This window comes from Ambystoma mexicanum, chromosome 5p (assembly GCF_040938575.1).
Source record: "Ambystoma mexicanum isolate Mex_15411 chromosome 5p, UKY_AmexF1_1, whole genome shotgun sequence".
Taxonomy (NCBI): Eukaryota; Metazoa; Chordata; class Amphibia; order Caudata; family Ambystomatidae; genus Ambystoma; species Ambystoma mexicanum.
This window is the reverse complement of record NC_090930.1, coordinates 34,823,837-34,843,593: the sequence shown is the minus strand read 5'-3', so window position 1 is coordinate 34,843,593 and position 19,757 is coordinate 34,823,837. Positions and strand designations below refer to the sequence as shown.

The 19,757-nt window shown below is 48.7% G+C and overlaps 1 protein-coding gene across 5 annotated transcripts in view; it reads right to left on the bottom strand.

Annotated features, from left to right (window-relative positions):
• The window catches only part of MED12 (mediator complex subunit 12), a 1,704,158-nt gene that overhangs the window by 146,923 nt on the left and 1,537,478 nt on the right, over positions 1-19,757 (bottom strand). For all 5 annotated transcript variants that reach the window (XM_069612388.1, XM_069612385.1, XM_069612387.1 and 2 more), the window contains exon 40: positions 6,536-6,753. In XM_069612388.1, the coding sequence (XP_069468489.1) occupies positions 6,536-6,753 (218 nt within the window). The remainder of the gene's footprint in view (positions 1-6,535; positions 6,754-19,757) is intronic.

Genomic DNA, 19,757 nt, shown 5'->3' with positions numbered 1-19,757 from the left:
GCATCCCACAGAGTGAGATTTGGTTCAGGGATGGCATCCTCTTCTCCGGTGTCCTCTCCACCGCCGGGGCTACCTTGTCTAGGACAGGCTCGTTGGCCTTCGAGGAGGCACCAACTCGATCGATGACTTCGCCTGGGCCTTCTGGGGCAGGTCGGTTGTCTTTTCCTGAACCTTCGCCTTCTCTGGCTTTTCCTGCAACTTCACCGGGTTAGCCGATTTTCTAGCTGGAGTGATGGCTGGAGATGGAGGCAGATGGTGAGTGGTCAGCTCTCTCCACCCCATACTCTTCTTTATGGTGTCCCTCAGGGATTGGTTCTTGGCCCTCTTTTTCTCTCTACACTATTCATCTCTCTCCACTTATCTCTTAATACAATCTGTCCTGCCACATCTATGAGGACGATTCCCAAATCTTTTTCCAAGTTATGTGATGCTTGCCACTCCAATGTGTCCACTTGTCTTTCTGCCATCCAAGCTTGGATGGCTGCTCACTTTCTTCACCTGAATTTCTCCCAAGCTGAAGTTATTTTCCTCCTTCAGCATGGGGTCTGGCATGGATTCACATGCTCATGAATATTCCCTGTCGTCAGGCCGGGAATCCTCAGTAAAAGAAAAAAGTTTCACTTTCACTTCCAAACTGTATTTCTCCCCTAAACCAATCACTGAACTCTGGGTCATACTGCCCCCAATCAATAACTGCCCTCCCCCTAAGCCATCTTCAGATTTTTACCGCACGTTCAAGTGTTGGAAGTCCTTGTGTTCTGCTCTTTGAGCTGTTCTTTGCTTTTTACTCTTTTTCGGTAAAATGTTTGATTTTTGTCAAATAGAGCCTGTGTGCTCTTTCTCTACATCAGCCGACAAGCAGAGATCTGTTTGGTTAATTTCAACGCCCCTCAAGTGCCGAATCGTCAAAGTTTCATTGAAGATTCCAGAAAGCCATCAGGCCTACTCTGCACGCCGGACCATGTCGGAGGAGAAGGAGTGAAGCTCCCTTTTCAAGCTCTGCCCCGCTGCAGACTGCAGAATGTGTTTGTGGAGGACAAACAGTCAATGCCTCCACTGACTCTATCCGGATCACAAGGAAGCAGATTGCAAAATCTGCCTCGGGTTCTCCAAGCGAACCGTGAAGGATTGTCACAGCAGACTGGCAGCGTGGCTCAGCCCTAGGCCTCTACCCCATGCGTTAAGCAGGGGTATGCCTCACCCAGGACTGGCCGGGCTTTCACAAAAGTTCAATTCTTTGTTCCAAGTTCCTGTGTTCATCTAATATTGCCACTTGCAACCTTGGGCTCAACACAGGTTTGCTATCAGCTTCCTCCCGTTCACCGGCTGTGTTGAACCCATTGGCTGGTCTTGTCTCTGGAGTCAAGGACGGTACCACGGTAACCAGCATGCCTCCCCGCCTGCGCAATCAATACGGGAGGCTCCCGTGCACCGTTGACATCTGCTCCTCCACACGCCAGTTTTAACTCCCGGCCTTACGATTTCCCTCTCTGTGGTTTCGAAGGTGTGAGTTGAAAAGGGCATGGGCAGTTCCCCATTCGTCGTCCTTCCAGTTCTCGCTGCTTTCTCCTCCGTTTGAACTGCCGGTCTGGTACAGCTGGGTCCTTGCGCGCATGGCCTGGCTCATAATGTGCTTTTGTGCACTGCCTTTTATCCCTGTGGTGAAGGAAAAGGGACGTCAGGTGTGCGTGGTTGTTGTCAATTGCCTGACTTTGCCTGACCCATGTTTTGGCACGTAAACGGCTTTGGTGTTAGTCTGTTACAATGTAAGAAAGTGTTTGTGTCAAAAAGGGGGGTGGGTTTGGGTAGAGTTTTTAAGTATCCTACAGGGTTGGGTGGGGAAAAGGTGTTCCGGGAATGGGGTACTGTGTCTCGCCCGTAGATGACCTTTCACCACTCACCGAAGACCACCCCCCCCCCCCCCCAATCCAGGTGATCCTCCCCCACTGGTCCACCCTCAGGAACTGGATGCAATAGCGATGGCTGTGTCCTGGCCACCTGGATGACAGATCCCTGGGGACTAGTAAGTGAGACACCTTTGGGTTTCTTACAACAATGGATCTCTGCGCCAGTAGTCGACCTACGGTCCAACGATGGAATAAAATCGATACAAAAATTACTATATCCTATTGAAAAAACTCAAAATCTCAAAAAAGGCTCTAAGACCAAGAAGAGAGTACTCCCATCACTGAAATGTGCTGTAAAATCAGAAGACTGACACTTTCCATGATATAACAGATCTGAAGATGGACATCAGAATGGGGGTAGTATGACCACAAAGGACCGTGATTGGTTTAGAGGAGAAATGCAGTTTTTAAGCTAAAGCGAAAGTGCTTTCCTTTTTACAGAGGCTTTCCAGCCTGACAGGAAATATTCATGAGCATGTGAATCCATGCCAGACCCCATGCTGGAGAAAGAGATTGGCTGTGGTTTAAAAAAAGGAAGCAAAGTGATACTCCTAAGATGAAAAAGACGTAAAGGGACCAGGAGAGACCTGGTGTAACCAAGAGTAAGAAAGAATGCCTACCCCACCTACTACAACAACTGGGGCAAGGTGTGTGAGAGAAGTTAGAGGAAAAGAGAGAAGCCAGAGTGACTGTTAGAAGATGAAATCCAAGTCCCAAGAGCCGGTTTCTAAGAGGGCGCTCCATCCGTGGGAAACTTGAGGCCAAGAGAAGAAATTAAGGCCAAGGGTACTTGTTATACAACTATCTAGTGTTCCAGAGACTAGTAGAAATATGAAAAAGAGACCAGGTAGGGGTTGAGATTAACTAAGATTGGAGAATGGGCGAGTGCAGGATTGGTGAGGTGAAAAAGAGCATTCGCAAATATGAACAGGAATGGGGTGAGACATTGAGGAAAGTGGGAGGACTAAAGAGTACGAATTAAGTAACAATGAGATCACGAGTAGAATGAGAATCCAGTCGCATTGGGAAGCAGAAAAGCAAGGAAATTAGTGGACCATGTGCGAACAGGGGCAAACAGGTGTAGTCAAAGCCCTTAGAAGGCTGCCCTTTGAATGGGACGCCCAGGGCTGAGGACGCTCTAGAGGCACTTCCTGAAATGGCAGTCGACCATCGCCTGACTGCTCCTGCACATCCAGGGAGCAGCACAGCACACAGGAGCCCGAGGCAGCAGTGGTGATGTCAAGCGCCGGTCGATGTTTCTTAAATCCAGGGTGGCAGGGACAGGGGCCAAGCAGCAGATGACAAGGGTGAGCGGGCAGTGCACACTGCAGGTCTGTACCGCACACCATGCAGAGCCAGCCTTCCTCCTGCTTGTCTCTTGCTCGTCTTTCAGTTCTGTCCTCAACCGAATAACCCACACCTCCTTTTTCCAGCTTATATTCTCCTCACTGAAACCACCAACCATTTTCTCCACACAGGTCGGTCGTATAGAGGAAATGGCAGACTAGTGTAGGCCATGTTTGTGTTGTGGGGCCTGGTTCCAGGCCTCCCTGAGGTATGTTCTCCCGGAAATGTTGCATATTGCTCCCCTTTTTGTCCCCTGGGTCTTGGCTTTCCTATGCTGGAGAAACATTGTCCTACGGCAACAGTGCTAAGATTCTCAGTCGAGCGGACATGTCTTCGACTTCTCTCTATATCTGGAGGGGCACGTCTGCAAGAGTCTTGTAGATTCTCCTGGGGGTTCTCACTCTGGGCGACTTTACCTCACAGACGTGGGGCGCTGGATCTGGGCTCCCTCTTGGCTGGGTTTTCTCAGCTTCTGCACTGGATGATGTATTTCTATGAACAACTGAAAGAAACTGGCAAGCCTCTAATATTGGAGGCAAGGCTTGATAAAAAGGTGGTCTGCACAGAAATATGCTGGCACCAGGATTGGCAACAAAAAAGTCAGCCTCTCAATTTCCACCATTCTTGAGGTTAGGACAAGGCTCTCCGATCTTGACAAAGCCAGGTGACTGGCCTCATCACACTATCTCAGTCATCCGGAGGGATCTTAAATAGGATGAACAAGCTCATGCTCCACCACCAAAGGCCAGGTCCAGGTAGCTCTAAGATCGGACTTTGAACCAATTGGGATGAATGGAGGATAGAGAAACTTCAAAATAGGTGTGCACTTAGCCCCTCAAAAGTCAACACCCCCAGGTAAGACAAGGCCATTGGGGACAACGGCTGTTACAAACCGACTGAAGCGCCATAAGGCTCGCGCCAAACAGCGGATCTTACCACTTTTATTTTCGCATGTCCGCACCAACCTGGCGGCGATTGAAGTTGCTGTGGCATTTCGGTTTAGCTTCCAATACACGTAGAAAGCGGGGGGGGAACATCACATGATGGGACACGTGACTCCATCTTTGACGGAAATTCGGGGTCTCTGCCCCAAACACAACCCATAAGACTGGTGCGCACATTGCCAACGCTGCTTCTTGTTGTAGCGTTACAAACCTTTATTGTCCTTAGTCCTGAAGCGTACCGTTCCTACGGTCTTCCTCCCGCACATAATACTATTTTCAACTCCTGTTGCCGACTCGGACACCATATACGTATTGCCCTCGGATCTTCCGCAAATCGGACTCGCTTTCCTGTTGCCGTGTTTGTTTCCCGGTTCGAACTGCAGACTACGGTCCTTGGATTATTCACGTGTTCCAACATTCCATTTCCTCTGCCGTCTTGGAGCTGAAACAGATTGCATTTCGGTTCAGAGCAGCCGCCTGTGAAACAAATGCCCATTGACGACTCACAGCATACGGTAAGGTCTGGAACACGTATTAAGCTATTGGTCTTCTCTTATTCCTGGGATACATGTACATTACAACCTCAGTACTAAATACACCAGTACTTTCACTCAGTCAACCTCAAGAGCCTAACCACTCATTATTGGTTACTTACTCTCCTCTGGACAATTAGAACTTCACAACCATTGCTCCTTAAAGTGCACATATTGAATGCCTTGCCGATAAAGAGCACCAACACGGACCTAGGGCGACCCTTGTGCCGTCCGTGTTTTCCAATTCTTTGTCCCTATTTTCAGACCTCTAGAAATCTTGCTGTGGTGAGCTGCAATTCTCCTTAATTAGTATATCTCTGGAATATTAGATAGAAGTAGGAGGGTAAATAGGCTGTTCTGTCTTGTTTAGATCTGTGCTCTGGGTTCCGACTCCTTCACTTTAAGGTGGACTGGGCAACTCCTAGGACTGATTTTGTTTACATTTGTTTTGGCTATGCTGCTAATTTGTGCTCATTTCTTTACAGCTGGGTGTAAGCGGTGCGTGTGTTCCCCGCTCTTTGGTGTGAATCACTCCTCTGACTGTTACCTCTTACCAGCAGTCGGGTGTATCATTCGAAAGAGCTCCCTCGAGTTGAGGAGGCCTGGGTTCAGGCAGAACCCAGGTTGGAGTTCTGAGGGTTTCCTGTCCTACTGCCATTGCCTGACCGATCTGAGGCTCTCCTTCCAGAGACCCTGCCTGGAGGGCGGTGAGTAACAATGATGCCGATTCTATCACTGAAGGTCCGAGGGTTAAGGGTTCAGCGTGTCCTCTTTTGGAGCCAGATTTGAAAGGGGTCTGGCAATTCAGCAATTCTAGTCTCCTACCGTTAAAGAATGGATCACATGCAGGGTTGACCTGGTTGATGCTGCAGGAAGACTCTCTGATGACTCACAAGATGTTCCACAGCACCTTGGGCACTATATGTAATTGAGTGACAGGGCCTGTAGGCATGAGGAGGAACAGCCACAGGTCTCAGATTCCACCAGAGCTCCTCTTCTAGGTAAAGAGCGGAAGAACAGCAGAAATGCACCAGGCCCGCTAAGAGGATGCACTTCACAGTTCACAACATCAGGCTGCATAGGTTCCCATAAAGGGGATGTCACCACTTAGGATGATGGTGGTTATGCCCACCGGTTCAAGGTAGGGAAGAACAATGGAAACAGACCTTCAAGTGGCTTGCTTAGGTCAATGATATTTCCAGCAGCAGTCCTCCGGTGTTCCTCAGTGTCGGCTCTTCGTTGGTCAACTGCAGAATAGCTCCAGATCCCCATCTAATATACTAAACCTTGGGCTGGGTGTCGTTAGTCCAGCAAAATAGGAACTTCAGCAAACAAATTTTGAGCGGCTGGCCAATCAAGTACAGCCAGGACTCTTACAAGGTTTGTGTGGATTGGGGCTTTCTGCAGCCCCGAACCAGTACTTGGCATGCACAAAGAGCCTGCTTCCAGATATCTGGACAGAGCCTGCAAATGTGTATGACCATGTATGGCCATTGCCTACTTCGGAACTGGAGGAAGACGGCCACAAGGTTCGTAAAGCATAAGGCTCAGGCTTAAAGTACATGGCTGTCAAGCAGGTAAAAATGAAATGGGGCACAAGCGTGCAACCAAAATGGTTACAAATATGTTACCTTTGCCACTGCCTGTCTGGGTTTCACCAGGTATAGGAACATTACAAAAAATAAGAAAAGGAATTCCCCCTCTTCACTTCGCATATATGCTGAGCGACACAAATAAGAGATGGAAAAGCTGCAAAAATAAACTAATTCCTATCAAAAGTGTGTCTAGTCGTGAGAGCTTGTACCTTTGCGTCGTCTGCATCGGGTGTGTGTATCCGGGAGCTTGCTGGTGCACATAGCCACTCGGTCTCTGTTGCATTTGCCGTACTGGGTCCACCAATCCTGGCGTTGCAGAGGGGTGTGGGCTCTGGTAAGGTTGACCGGAGTAGGCAGGCGGGACCATGGAACCAGGCTGGGATGGGTGCTGTTGGAGACTCAGCTGAGAGCCATATGTGGTGTATCCCTGGGAAGAAAACAATGTATTTAGAGTTACAACATGAAGACATTCAGGAACTGCGTCCTGTCCACATTCAATTCACTCTTTCTCCTATAACTCCTGAAAAGCCCTTGCCCAATCATACATTCCTTACATCATTCAGGGTTATGTACTGCTTGTGTTTTTCACTGTAGCTTCAATCGTATCAGACTCATCATGTGATATCCACAAAGCCACACATGACAACGTTAACATTCCAATTAGTTAAGGTGGTATGTCCTCTACAGTCCAGTGGAAGCAACGCCAGACGACAACTGAAGCAGCACGAGCACATGGCAAGCCCACCCACTTAAGTAAGGATTTTATTCCCAGAAGCATCACATACTACAAATGAAGACCAAAACCAAAGTCTGAACTCTGAAACACCCGGGAACTTGGGGATACAAAGTTGGGAGGTTTAAAGATGGAGCGTAAAAACCATGTTAAGATCTTTAGTATGTAGAGACTTTGCAGAAATACTTGCCCAGTTTCTCAAGTCTTTCATCAACGCATCCTTCAACTCAAACACTGTCCTTGACAGCCTTAAGGAAGCCTGGGTGTGCCTCCTTCAAAAAAAACCTCTGGAACCTGAAATGACCAATACCTACAGGCCCATCACCACTATCCCATTCCTGCTTAAAATACTGGACAAAGTTGCATGTATGCAAATCCAGCAATACTTAGAGGAAAACCACATTTTAGGAAAAAGACAATCAGGTTTCCCGTCCAGGACACGGAACTGAACACGCCCAACTCAATCTGAAAATGCAACTTGGCGACATCATGGACAAAGGCAAGCCGGCACTTCTCCTAGACAGGTCTGCTGCCTCTGACCTTGTCGACCACGATATTCTAGGCATGCACCTAAAAAACATGGCCCATTTCTCACCAGAGGCAATTGCTTGGGTAGCATCTTTCCTAAACGGTAGGCTCATGAAAGTTTTCTCCGACTCTGCATGCGCCTCCCCCACTACCATCCATTGCGGCATCCCACAGGGCTCATGCACTGCCCCCACGCTAAACAATATCTTCACCCTCCCGCTTTTCAACGATCTGGACTGCCACCACATAGCATACACCAATTACGGTGACAACACTCTGGTATTACGCCCTCTAACAGGCACAAATACGAACAAGATGCTGCAGCACTAACCAAAACCTACTCAGACACACTCAACAAGCTCCCATTGCAATACAAAATATTTAACAGACAACTCCACCATCACCGTCTCAACAGCTGAAAAGACCCTGGGAGTCTACCTTGACTCATCCTTATCCATGTAACGCCAAGTCAATGCCATAGCCTCATCCGCCGCACTCACCACCAAGGTGATCAATACTGTCAAGCCCTTTCCTCTCCACTAAAAATTGCCGATCCATAGCCAGAGCCACAGGAGGTACTAAACTAGACTATTGCAATGCGCTGTTCCTGGGCACATCTGCAAAAAACATCAGCAAATTTCAAATCACACAGAACAATGCCCTCAGGGTTCCCTGAGTATTCACAAAAGGGAAAACATCTCACAGGCGAGAATAAATGCACACTGGCTGCCAGTAAAGGAGCGCATTCTCTTCAAAACACTAGCCATAACACATAGGTGCCTCTCCTCCGATGCACCAGCCTACCTATCAGAAAGAATCACCCGCAACCTTTCTAACAGACCCATCAGATCTCACTTGACAAACCAGGTTTACGTACAAGCTTTCAAGAGAGCCAAAGCTGCAGGGTCCAGTTTCCAACACCTGGCGCCCAAAAACTGGAATGCAGTGCCCACTACCATAAGAAATGAGAAATCCCACACCGTATTCCAAAAAAATGCTTAAAACCTCACTATTCTGTTAGTACTTAACCAATATATGTAACTACGTGGTGTTCAACTGTAACCGCATGAACAGCACAATTTATCACCCTTTTGTATTGTCAAAATGATTTCTTCTGTAACAGCGCCACAATGACTCTGAGCTGCCGCTGCTGCGCTTTATAAATGCAAATAAATAAATAAAGAATACTGAAAGGATATGTAGGACGATAGGAAGAAAAGCAGACCCAACCTGACTGTGGATGCAGTGTTCTATCCTTGAGCAGTGCTGGTGCCTTGGTGTTCCCAAACGCCTAGATCCCATAAAGATAGCAACAGGAAGCAATGGTGGAAAAGTCCAAACGTATTTCACTATGAGCAAAATAAACTCCCGGGTAAGCTACTGAATATAGTTCAAGGATGTTGAGAGAAAGCTGGACTCAAAACAGTGGGGTCACTGGGGAAAGGAAACGTCTGAAGAGACACTGTGTATTTTCAGGGTAACAGACCGTGCTGTGGAAGTCATGACTTTAGATGGCGTCAGGGTTGAGAATCCTCAGTGAGACCACAGGAATTTGGTGTGGTTACGTATTTGGGCATCACTAGATCAAGAAGTGGGTAAAAACCCACCTGACTATGGACAGTGTGTCAACCAGCCACTTGGGCCAGTAAAGCCTTTGCATATCACAGGAGAAATGTGACGACTGAAGCTTAAAGATGACATGTTTCAGGTGACATCTAGGTTATACAACATGACTATATTGGCGGAAGAGTGGCCGGTAGGTAATAGGGGTTGTTTGGGGCACCCCAACAGGAAGGAAGTCTTAGATCACTCCAGGAAGACTGAGGCGATGCTGCATTCCACCGTTCACATCCTAAAGGCCTATGCGTTTATTTTATGTTTCGCTTTAAAACCCTGTATCTATGAAGCCCTAAGAAACAGAGACTTGGGCGACTGGGCTGTTGATTATATCTTCATCTGTAGTATGAGACTGGACTGTTCTCAAATGAACAATTTAATTGATAGATGAATTGACTGACCTTGCATTATTGCTATTTTGTCTTTTGTATCCATCTGTAAAGTTAAAATGCCCAATGTCCACTGGGTACAGCTTTGGCTGACTTTGACTAAGTTACTCAAAGAATCTATAGGACACTTAAATCGGGTTCTGAAATAACATGCTCCCTGGGTAGGGGGTCGTCGGGAGTGGGAAAGAGACACCTGAGAGTGAGACATGGTATCCCCCATTTCCGGATAGTTGTTTACCCCACATTCCCTCTACCTTTATGGGATACTACAACTCCCATAATTCCCTTCCTTTCTTTATCAACCCACCTACTCAGACAAGGAAGAGGAGGACGGATATGCAATGGCCCTGTCCCACCAATAAGGCCAGGCAGGGTCAGCCACTCAGTCACAATCACCCACACCTGAAAGTCACTGATAACTACTGAGAGTATAAAAGGTGGTGCACAGAACAAGAGAGGCAGTTAGGAGAGCAGAAAGGAGGCTGCATGGCGGAGTCCAGCAGAGGATCCCTTCCGAGTCCCTCAGCCAGTTTGCCAGGGAGCAGAGTGGACCTGGAAATCCTGAGAGCAGGAGAAGGCGGCGAGATAGAATGGGAAGCTGAGGTGCAGGAATCCGAGACCTTTCAAGTCCAGGACAGACTGATAGAAGGATTTGCGTGGCGAGGAGCTGGTGCTCCCTGCACGGTCTGCAAGGCAACAGTGCGGAGGCAGAGGGTGGAGACCTCTCACCTCATGATCCAAAAAAGTGAACTGCGCTCGTTCTCCCGCGACAAGGCCTTTTCTTAGGAGTGCCTCAGGGGCAGACGGAGCCTCTTGTAGGGCTGGGAAGCCGCATCGTGAACTCAGAAGCAAGCTCAGGAACTCTGACTCTCGCGGGTAAGCTGCTGTTCCGAAACGTTGACTAGAGAGTAACCGCAAGGGAGTTTAGAAGTGTACTGTGCAACATTGCAGCGAAGCTAAAAATACGGCACAGGAGAACCCATTGTTATGATACCTAACACAATGGAAGAGGGAGAGAATGTTAAAGTGGTCAGGTGCTGAGGGTGGTTACCAGCACTGTGTCGAAAGTCTTCAAGAAATCTCCAATACCATTGTAAAAGCAATCATGTGTGAATGTGTGTATGACACAGTGGATCCGGCGCGAGCAAAAGAAGAGAAAAAGAAAGCTGCTTGCCATTGTGATATGTAACCACGTAAGACACAGAGAAGCAATTCGGTCGAAAGCAATTGACAATCAATAAGCCCAAGAACTCTGCAAAACCCAGAGCAAGGTAACGCTTAAGCCAGAGGGATAAAACAGAAGGGGCCGAATAGCCAGTGGAAAACAAGGAAGCATTGTGGGACTTGTAGTCCAGGAAACCAGTGAACTGGAAACAGGAAAGCAAACCAGGAGAGAGCAACCAGAAGCCCTAGGCTCGAGTGGTGCAACCTGTAGTGGGTGGACCGAGCAGTCCAGCAATAGTACCCACACGACGAGAGCCAACAGAAGTTCACAAGAAGAGATTGTGATATGAGTTTAAATAACTTCAAACTATTCTAAGATCTAGGAGAGAGCCTAAAGGTGGGGAAGGAATCCCCAGCCCCAAGTTTACAAGAAGGTGTTTTTTGGTCAAAGACCTAGGAACAGTTCTCAGAACTGTTAAGTTTCCTGGGTGACTTGAACTTGTGAGAAACCAGAATTTGTCTCACCCACTAGTCCCCGGGGATCTGTCATCCAGGTGGCCAGGACATAGTTCCTGGCGGTGGACCAGTGCGGGAGGATCACCTGGATGGGGGCTCCTCAGGGAGTGGAAGTGGGACACCGACGAGTGAGGCACAGTACCCTCCCCCTGTGAACACCCTGAAGGCGTCTCCCTGGCTAGTCCCCGGGGATCTGTCATCCAGGTGACCAGGACATGGCCATAGATTTTGGATCCAGTCCCTGGCGGTGGACCAGTGCGGGTCACCTGGATGAGGGTCTTCAGGGAGTGAAAGTGGAACACAAAGGTGAGACGCGTTATCCCCTTCACTGTAACACCTTTTCCCCATCCGACCACGTAGGATACCTAGGAACTCAACCCCTCACCCATTCCCGACATGAACACTTTCTCACGGACAGCTCACTATGAGAGAACACAGACTAACAGAGCCATATATCTCAGATGTCCAAACACAAGGGTCAGGCAGAGTCGGGCAATTACTGATAATTACACACACCTGACTTCCATCACACTTCCCCACAAGGATAAAAGGCGGAGCACGAATGCCCACTGAGCAAGGCAAAACACACGAGGAAGCAGCAGTTTCAAGATGGCAATTTAATACGAGGAGAAAGATGGCAACACCAGAGAGGGTTGCAAGGGGGATGGGGAGGGGGGGCAGAGTACCTGTGACCTTTTCGGAGAAGAACAGCTACTTTTATGAGCCCTTGAGAATACAGGAGTTCACTATAGGAGTTGTCTCGATTCACTATTGTCTCACCATCATCAACTTGTTGCCAAAGCTTGGAATTGGCTTTATGGACACATTGACTGTGATTCACCTTCTCAACCCTCATGCTGGACCTCCCCGGGATCTCGCACTCAGGGTGGCCCTGAATCATGCTGTGCCCTTCTTGATTCCTTGCCTACACTCTATGTTCCCTGCAACATTATGTGTCGTACTGACCTCTGCAACTGAATTCACTCTCCCCTCTGCTTCTATGCTCCTTTTCACTGTTTATTCTCTATTCTCTCCTCCTCTCCCGCTCCCTCACTCCTCCCGCCCTCCTTTTCTTTCTATGCACTTATTCGATCAGAATAGTCCCTTGACCTAGTATGATACCAACAACGTTTGTCTCCTCCCCCTTCCCCTCTTCCAGCACTATCTGAAATGTTGTCTGGTCTAGTACGATAGTCGCTTGTTTTGTTATTCTCCCTCCTTCTCATCCCTTCTCCCTCTCCTCTTGTAAAATTCCGGATCTACCAGAAATGTCATCAGGCCTAGTATGGGAGTCTCCTGTCTATTTGCCATTCCTTCCTATCTGTGTCTTTGCACTTGCTCTATCTGAAATGTCGTCAGGCAGAGTATGATAGTTAATTTCACATTCTTAGTGTTCATGGCCTGTAAGAATGTCATTGTATTTTTCCCTTGTTCCCTCCCTTGCCGTGAAGTGCTTTGAAACACATTGTGTATAGGCGCTATATAAATAAACTATCACATCATATCAATAAGAAACATAAGACCGTCAATTAACGCTGCACTAACGGTGCATTGTGTGTCGAAGGTACCCGGGGTCTTCCCGCATCGATAGACAAGTCAGGAAGGATCGTGCATTGTTTGTCGAAGGTACCCGGGGTCTTCCTGCATCGATAGACAAGGCAAGAAGGATCGATTGCTGCCGTGGTACTGTCCTTGGCTCCTACAACAAAGCAGTGCCAGCAAATTCAGCACAGCCGGTGAGTCGGGGAGCCTGATAGCAGACTGGTCTGTGTTAGAACCAAGACTGCAAGCAGCAACATTGTATGAAGAAATCTGCAAAGAACAGAGTGTGAGGCGTATGTGATGAGCGACGCAAATATAATTGAACCTCCAACATTTGAAGCCAAGATAGACACCATATACAGAGAGGTGCAGCGTAATTTTGTGAAAGCTCTCCCATTCCTCTGGCACAGAGGACTGTGTAGGAAAAGGCACCTGCGCCGGATGCTCAGGGGACCCCACTGGAGCAATGAGTCATCTTATTCGAAGACGATGAGGCCGGTGCCGCCAGCTTTGTGGCAAAGGTGTCCAACATCATTATGTGGAAGCTCTCCCATTCCTCTGGCGCAGAGGACTGTGTAGGAAAAGGCACCTGCGCCGGATGCTCAAGGGACCCCCCTGGAGCATTGTGCCTCCTTATTCGAAGACGAGGAGGACGGAGCCGCAGCAAATATGTCCAAAATCATTTTGCGGAAGCTCTCCCATTCCCTAGGCGCACAGAACTGGATAGGAAAAGGCACCTGCACCGAATGCTTAGGGGACCGCCCTGGAGCAATGTCTTGTGCTCTAGCACCTTGAAGCGTCTCTTGTGCTAGATGGAATTACCAATAAAGATCTCAGAACAAATAACCGGACAGACTAACAGGAAGGCCTGCTAGGTGTCCGAATACATAGGGAGCTAGCGGCCAGGTGTGCCTTGATGGAAGCATGAGCAAGAACTGCCTTTGCTAGGGAGAGTAGGTAAGCAGGATATGAGGAGCTGTTATGCAAAGGGGAGAAAGCTCCTGTGAAGCAGACCACAAAGAGAAGCGCATCCATTTGTGCTTTTCCATGCCAGGGTAGAGGTGCCCTAGCTTTAGCCAGAATATCCTTACATTCTGCGGGCAATAATTAACAGCCAAACTCTAGGTTTGCAGGAGCCAAGCCGAGCCAGTTTCAAGGACAGACCCTCCTCTCTCTGGAGAGCGGGTCTGGAAGAGGAGGCAGCTTGATGCAAGAAGCCACAGACAGGTGTAGAAGGACTGAGTACCAGATCTGCCTGGGCCAATCCGGAGAAATTAGTATCATCTTGCAATGGGTCTGTTTGAGTATCCTCATCACTCGCAGAATCAGCGAAATTGGCGGGAATGCACAGAGCAGTTGGTCCACCCAGGGGAACAAGGTGGCGTCCCCTAGACTCCTTGGTTGGGGGTACTGTCTGGCAAACTTATGGCATTGTGCATTTACTGCTATGGCGAATAGGCCGATTCCAGGGAACGCCACATGGAGAATTGCCTGATGAAGCTCCCACTCGTGGTAGGATCGTAGCTCCCTGCTGAGTGAGTCCACTATGATATTGACAAAGATGGAAAGGAATGAGAAACTTCTTCTGATCTATCGCTCATTTCCACATTGCTTGAGCTTCCTTGGACAGAATGGAAGAGTGGGTTCCCGCTGTTTCCCGATATAGAACACAGTGGCCGTGTTGTGTGTGAAGATGCAGACCATCTTGCCTTCAAGTTGGGGTTTGAATGACTTGAGAACCCAAAACAATGTTTGCAACTCCAAGGCGTTGATGTGCAACTCCGCCTCCTCCTCTGGTTGCCATAACCCCCTGGCGTGAATTTGTCTTCTGTGCAATCCCCACCCTTCCAGGGAGGTGTTGGTTGTCACCGTGGTCTGATGCGCTGGATAGCGAAAAGGAGCACCTAGCGTGAGATGCTGACCAATGGACCACCATTGTATGGCCCCCTCCTGAATACTGGAATGAGGGTGATCTTGTTGTTCCAGGAGCATGTTAGTTGTTGCCACCTAGTATCCAGGAACTGTTGTAGAGGCCTCACGTGCAGCCTGTAATGAGGGACTAGGGAGATGAATGAAGACATCATCCCTAACAGAGATTTAATGGAGTGGATGGTTGCCACTCGAAGAGTTGAGAGCGGTTAGGCCACTGAGCGGGAATCCAGAAATGCTAGTGTGTTGAGACGTGTGCGTAGAAAGAGAGGGTTCTAGGATTGCACCACGCATGATTTTAGAAAGGTGATCGAGAATCCCAGTGAAGTAAGGCACCCGAAGGTCTCTTCAGTGTGCTGAAAGGCCAGCGGGCGAGAGCAGGCGCAGATCGGCCAGTCGTCTGGGTAGGGGTAGACTTAGATCCCTTAATGCCATAGATGGGCTGGAACTGGAACCAGACACTTTGTGAAGAGACTGAGAGCTGACTTGAGGCCGAAGGGAAGAGCCTTGAAATCACAATGTCTGCCATTTACGACAAACCGGAGCAAGCGTCGGTGCATGCAATGAATGGGGATGTGAAAGTAGGCATCTGCTAGGTCTTTGGAAGCCAGGAAGTCTCTGTGCTCCAGTTTCTCGAGCATGTGTTGCAACGTGACCATCCAGGACTTTTGGGACTTGAGAAATGTGTTGAGTTGTCTCAGGTCGAGGATGGGCCTCCAACCAACCGACTTCCTTCTAACTAAGTAGTATTTGTGTTAGGCAGAAACCTGTGAAGTTCCCTTAGGGGCCACTGCAAAAGATTTAGGAATACAGGTGGTTGGCAGTAAACCCAATTGGCAGTAAACCCAATTGGTAGCAGTCTGTACCACCCAGATTTACCTGGGATTTACCTGGTAGCTGTGGCTGAGCAGTCAGACTTCTCTTAGGCAGTATATAGAGTATACACAATAGGTACAGAGACACAGTAGCACAAGCAAACACTGACCAGAGCTTTGGTGTAAAAGTATATAATTCTTTATTAAAAGACACACTTGTAAATTACACTAGCACAAAGAGAGGTAAATAAATTCAACACACAGTCACTATTATATATATACAACCCTAATTACTTATTAGACAAGTCTTAATGAGAAACACCACTTATTTTCAGACAGAGGTGAGCACTTGACACAAGATGGCACTCTAATAAATTATTAAAAAGGGAGGAAATGAAAGTTATGAAAGCACACAATTTTCAATACTTTTCAAAGATCCACAGTGAGGCAGGTTAGACAAAGTCTACTGGGAAGCAAGGAAGTTCAAATGCCAGGCCCACTCTTAGAGAGAGCAAGCCCAATGCCCAAAGAGTCTTTGTAGAAAGTTCACAAAAGATTGAGATTAAGTCAGGAAAAGTTAGTTAACAGGCCCCAGGTTAGCCCAGGTTAGAAAGTCGAGGATTTACTGTCACCCCGAACGATCTGTCGCAAGGGAAGCCAGGCGGGACACAGTACCTGTAAGTGGGAAAAACGCTCCAGCGCGGGCAGTTGTTCCTGGCAGCGGGCGCAAGTCAGTGTTTCGTCCAGAGGAAGAGGAGGTCTCGACGTGGAGGAAAGCTGAAGGTCGTTGCGCTGCCAGGGAAGAAACCAGCCGCAGAGTTTCCCGGTTACAAGGTACCACCCTGTTCTTTGCGGTAGTGGTGATTTGTGGTATTCCGGTTGCCGGGGTGCTTGGCACGGGCAAGGCGGCCACAAGATGGTCCAGAAATGTGAAAAGACGGGCAAACTGGTTATCCCCACCAGTCAAAGGAAGAAGACTCTCCGGGCTGGAGATCTCCTCTGTCGTCGGGAAAAGTGGTGAGACGGTTCCGCAGGGCTCCACCGATGGTGTCGTCGTTGCAGGTCGGCTTGGCTTCTCCCTCCTGGGATTCTTTAGGTCCTGTGGTGACTTCTGAAGTTCCAGTCCCCACAGCCCTGCTTTTATGCAGAAAACCCCCTTTCATTCAGCCTAGCTGTCAATCAAACATGCTAAGAGGTGAGCCGGGCCAATCACACAAGAATGCGACTTGAGTTGCCGAGGCAACTCAGTCCAGGGTGCCTAAAGCCCCTCCCACACCCCCTGTGGTACCCAGACAGAGTGGCACCACTTTTGGAGGCTTCTGTGGAGAAGCCCGCCAAAACGTGGAACAAAGGGCTCGACTTGGGTTGGAGTCACAGAAGCGAACACAAACACCATTTTGGAACCAAGTTTCGGCAAAAATTACCAACCGGTGAATTAATATTAATTTAATAAACCGGCGGTATGTTCAAGGCTATTAAAAAGTGGTAGCCTCGAACAATGGGAAAATCCCATAGGAATATATTCGCGGTCGAATATAAAAAGTAGTATCCACTGCCACCAGCCAAAACTCGGTCGGGGGGGACTGGACAATGCCCCCTCGAACAACAGACCCCGGGGCAATCTAATTACCCCAACCAGTACGTCCACAATATGATGGTTTGTACTGGTTCTGTTCACAATATGAGACTAGTAAAGCCAATGGTGAATTTACATGCCCTGGGAGACAGTAGTCAGTCCCAGGGTATGGAGTGTCTGTTTGGGGGTCGCTACGACACCCCTGGGTTACGGCACGGATGGTGCTTTGTAACCCACATACCAAAAACATATAAAGCCCTATGGGGTAAAGGACTCCATAGCCCATAAAACACATACAAAGTCAAAGGAACACCTCAAATCATGTCTAAGAGTGGGAGGAAAAGAGTCTCTTAGCAGGAGAAAAAAATAAACCCCAGACAATCCAGCAAATCTGCTGGGGGACTCACTAGGTTTGGGAAATTAGCCTTAAAGAGAATTCTCCCTAACAATTTGGAGGACACCACTGAGGTGTCCTGGCACAGCCTCTATTGCCCCTTTTTGTAGAAGCGCCTGAACCTCTTTCAAGAGTAGAGGAAGGTGCTGTTCCTTTCTCATGACAGGAGGAATGGAGGGGCACTTGTCCTAGGAATACGAGGATGTGGCCCTGCTGGATAATGCTGAGCACCCACTTGTCGGTGGAGATGTTGCACCACTCATTGACAAACTATGATAGACAGCATCCCACTGGGGTGATGAAATGAGGAGCCGGGACCTGGTCCTGATCAGGCCAGTTTGGTGTCTCTGTTCTGGACGATGTGCCATGCCGACGTTGAGTTCTCCTTCTGTAGGACTGTGGACGTCCTCTGTATGCCTCTTGCGTGCTATAGCGTGAAGGTTGGTGATATGCTGGTCTGTAGTCTTTGACGGACCAGGAGAAATGGCCCTTGGATGAACTAAAGGACTGCCTCCTTTGCTGAAGAGTACCCAGCGAGCACACTGTATCAGTGTCTGCCTTTATCGACTGTAGGGTTTAATCTACAGCCTTGCCGAAAAGGTTTACGCCCTCACAAGGCATATCAATAACTTTTGATAGAACCACAGGGCGAAAGTTAGTGGCTTTCAACCAGCCTTGCCTGTGGAGGACTGTCCAGTTGCGCATTTGTTGGAAAACAATCTGCAATGTACAGGGCAACTAATCACAGGATCCAAAGCCACCTCACCTTCATGAAATAGAGCCAACGCTTTGTTCCTCAGGAAAGAAGTTTATATTTCCTAGCTTATACCAAAGCTCCCCATCATATCTGGAGAGTATAGCTAAAGCGGTGGAGGTGGCAGTGGTAATGATGCGTTTCCCAAATGCGTCCAACTTTGTATCCTCCTGGTCTGGGGGAGCATACATGGAGGTGTTAGTTGGCCTTTTCCTCGCAGTAGCAGAAACCACAAAGTCGGGCAAAGGCGGAGAACGGTACAGTTTAGGATTCTGTATTTCTTCTGTAGGCAGTCCTTTTTAAGAACAGCCGAGAAAGGAGTCTTCACATCCAATAACCCATTCTCCCATATGTTGTTGAGCAGAGGGATGGATACACCTTTGAGTGGACTCTCTCCTTTGGAAAAGTAAACCCTGCACCCTCTCTTCAGGGACCACATTGAACAATTTAGCTGCACATCTGAACAGTGAATGAAACTAGCTGATCTCATCTGGTGGAGAGTCTTCATAGGGTAGATCCACATCAGGGGGCTCGCGATCAGCTGGAATCAGGTCGTCAAACTCATGTGCATCTTGGGTACCTTGGGAGGTGTCAGTGTCCGGATTAATGTCTGTCGATGAGGGTAGCCACAGGTACGAAAAACAGCTTAGGCGGAGGAGAAGGCACTAAATGTGTCCTTGGTCCTGAAGGCGGTGGTGGACTCCTAGAGGGGCCTAGCAATGAGGGCAAAGGTGGACACTTAGAGGGGGCAGTCTGGGGAGCTTCTGCAGGAAGACGCTGTTGGAGCTCAGACACCAATGTGTGAAGGGTAGAAGGGATGTCCAAGGACAAGTCTCTAGGTGATATACCTATGGACCTGGTTGTTAGAGCTGCGTGTGGTAGGGTGGGACGTGGTTGAGGAGAGAGACGAGGCTTAGGAAGAATGGGGTCAGAAGAATCCTCAACCTCTTCCTGATCAGAGGAGAAAGACCCTGGAGGCTCGCCGTCTGAAATGCATGCAATAGTTGAGCAGGTGGTAATGCTCCGGGTGAACCCACTGATGACAAGGTGAAGAGCATTTTGCCTTGGTTGGCCTTCACAGACAGGAGAGAGCGGGTGGCATCTCCTTGTGCACACTCGCACCCTTGGGGAAGGCAGCGATGAGAGGGACTTGTGGTATCAATGACAGAGCCAAAGATGGGCCGGCTTAGGGCGGCTGTGCAGGAAGAGCAACTTTTTTGGATGGTTATCGCAGTCATCGAGGTCGACGGGACAGTCTATGTAGTGGGTTCCGTTGACGAAATGGTAGAGCCGAAGAGGTGGTAGATGAAAATTTCAGTCAAATGGGCCGGTGACCATGTGTTGGTTGGTAATTCTGATGGAGACTTGAGCTTCGCCGGTGTGCGACTCATCAGCAGAGAGGTTGTTGACGTGCACCGTTTTCTGACAATGAGGCAGCCAAAGTTGTGGCGGTGGACCTTGCCATCGTAGACAG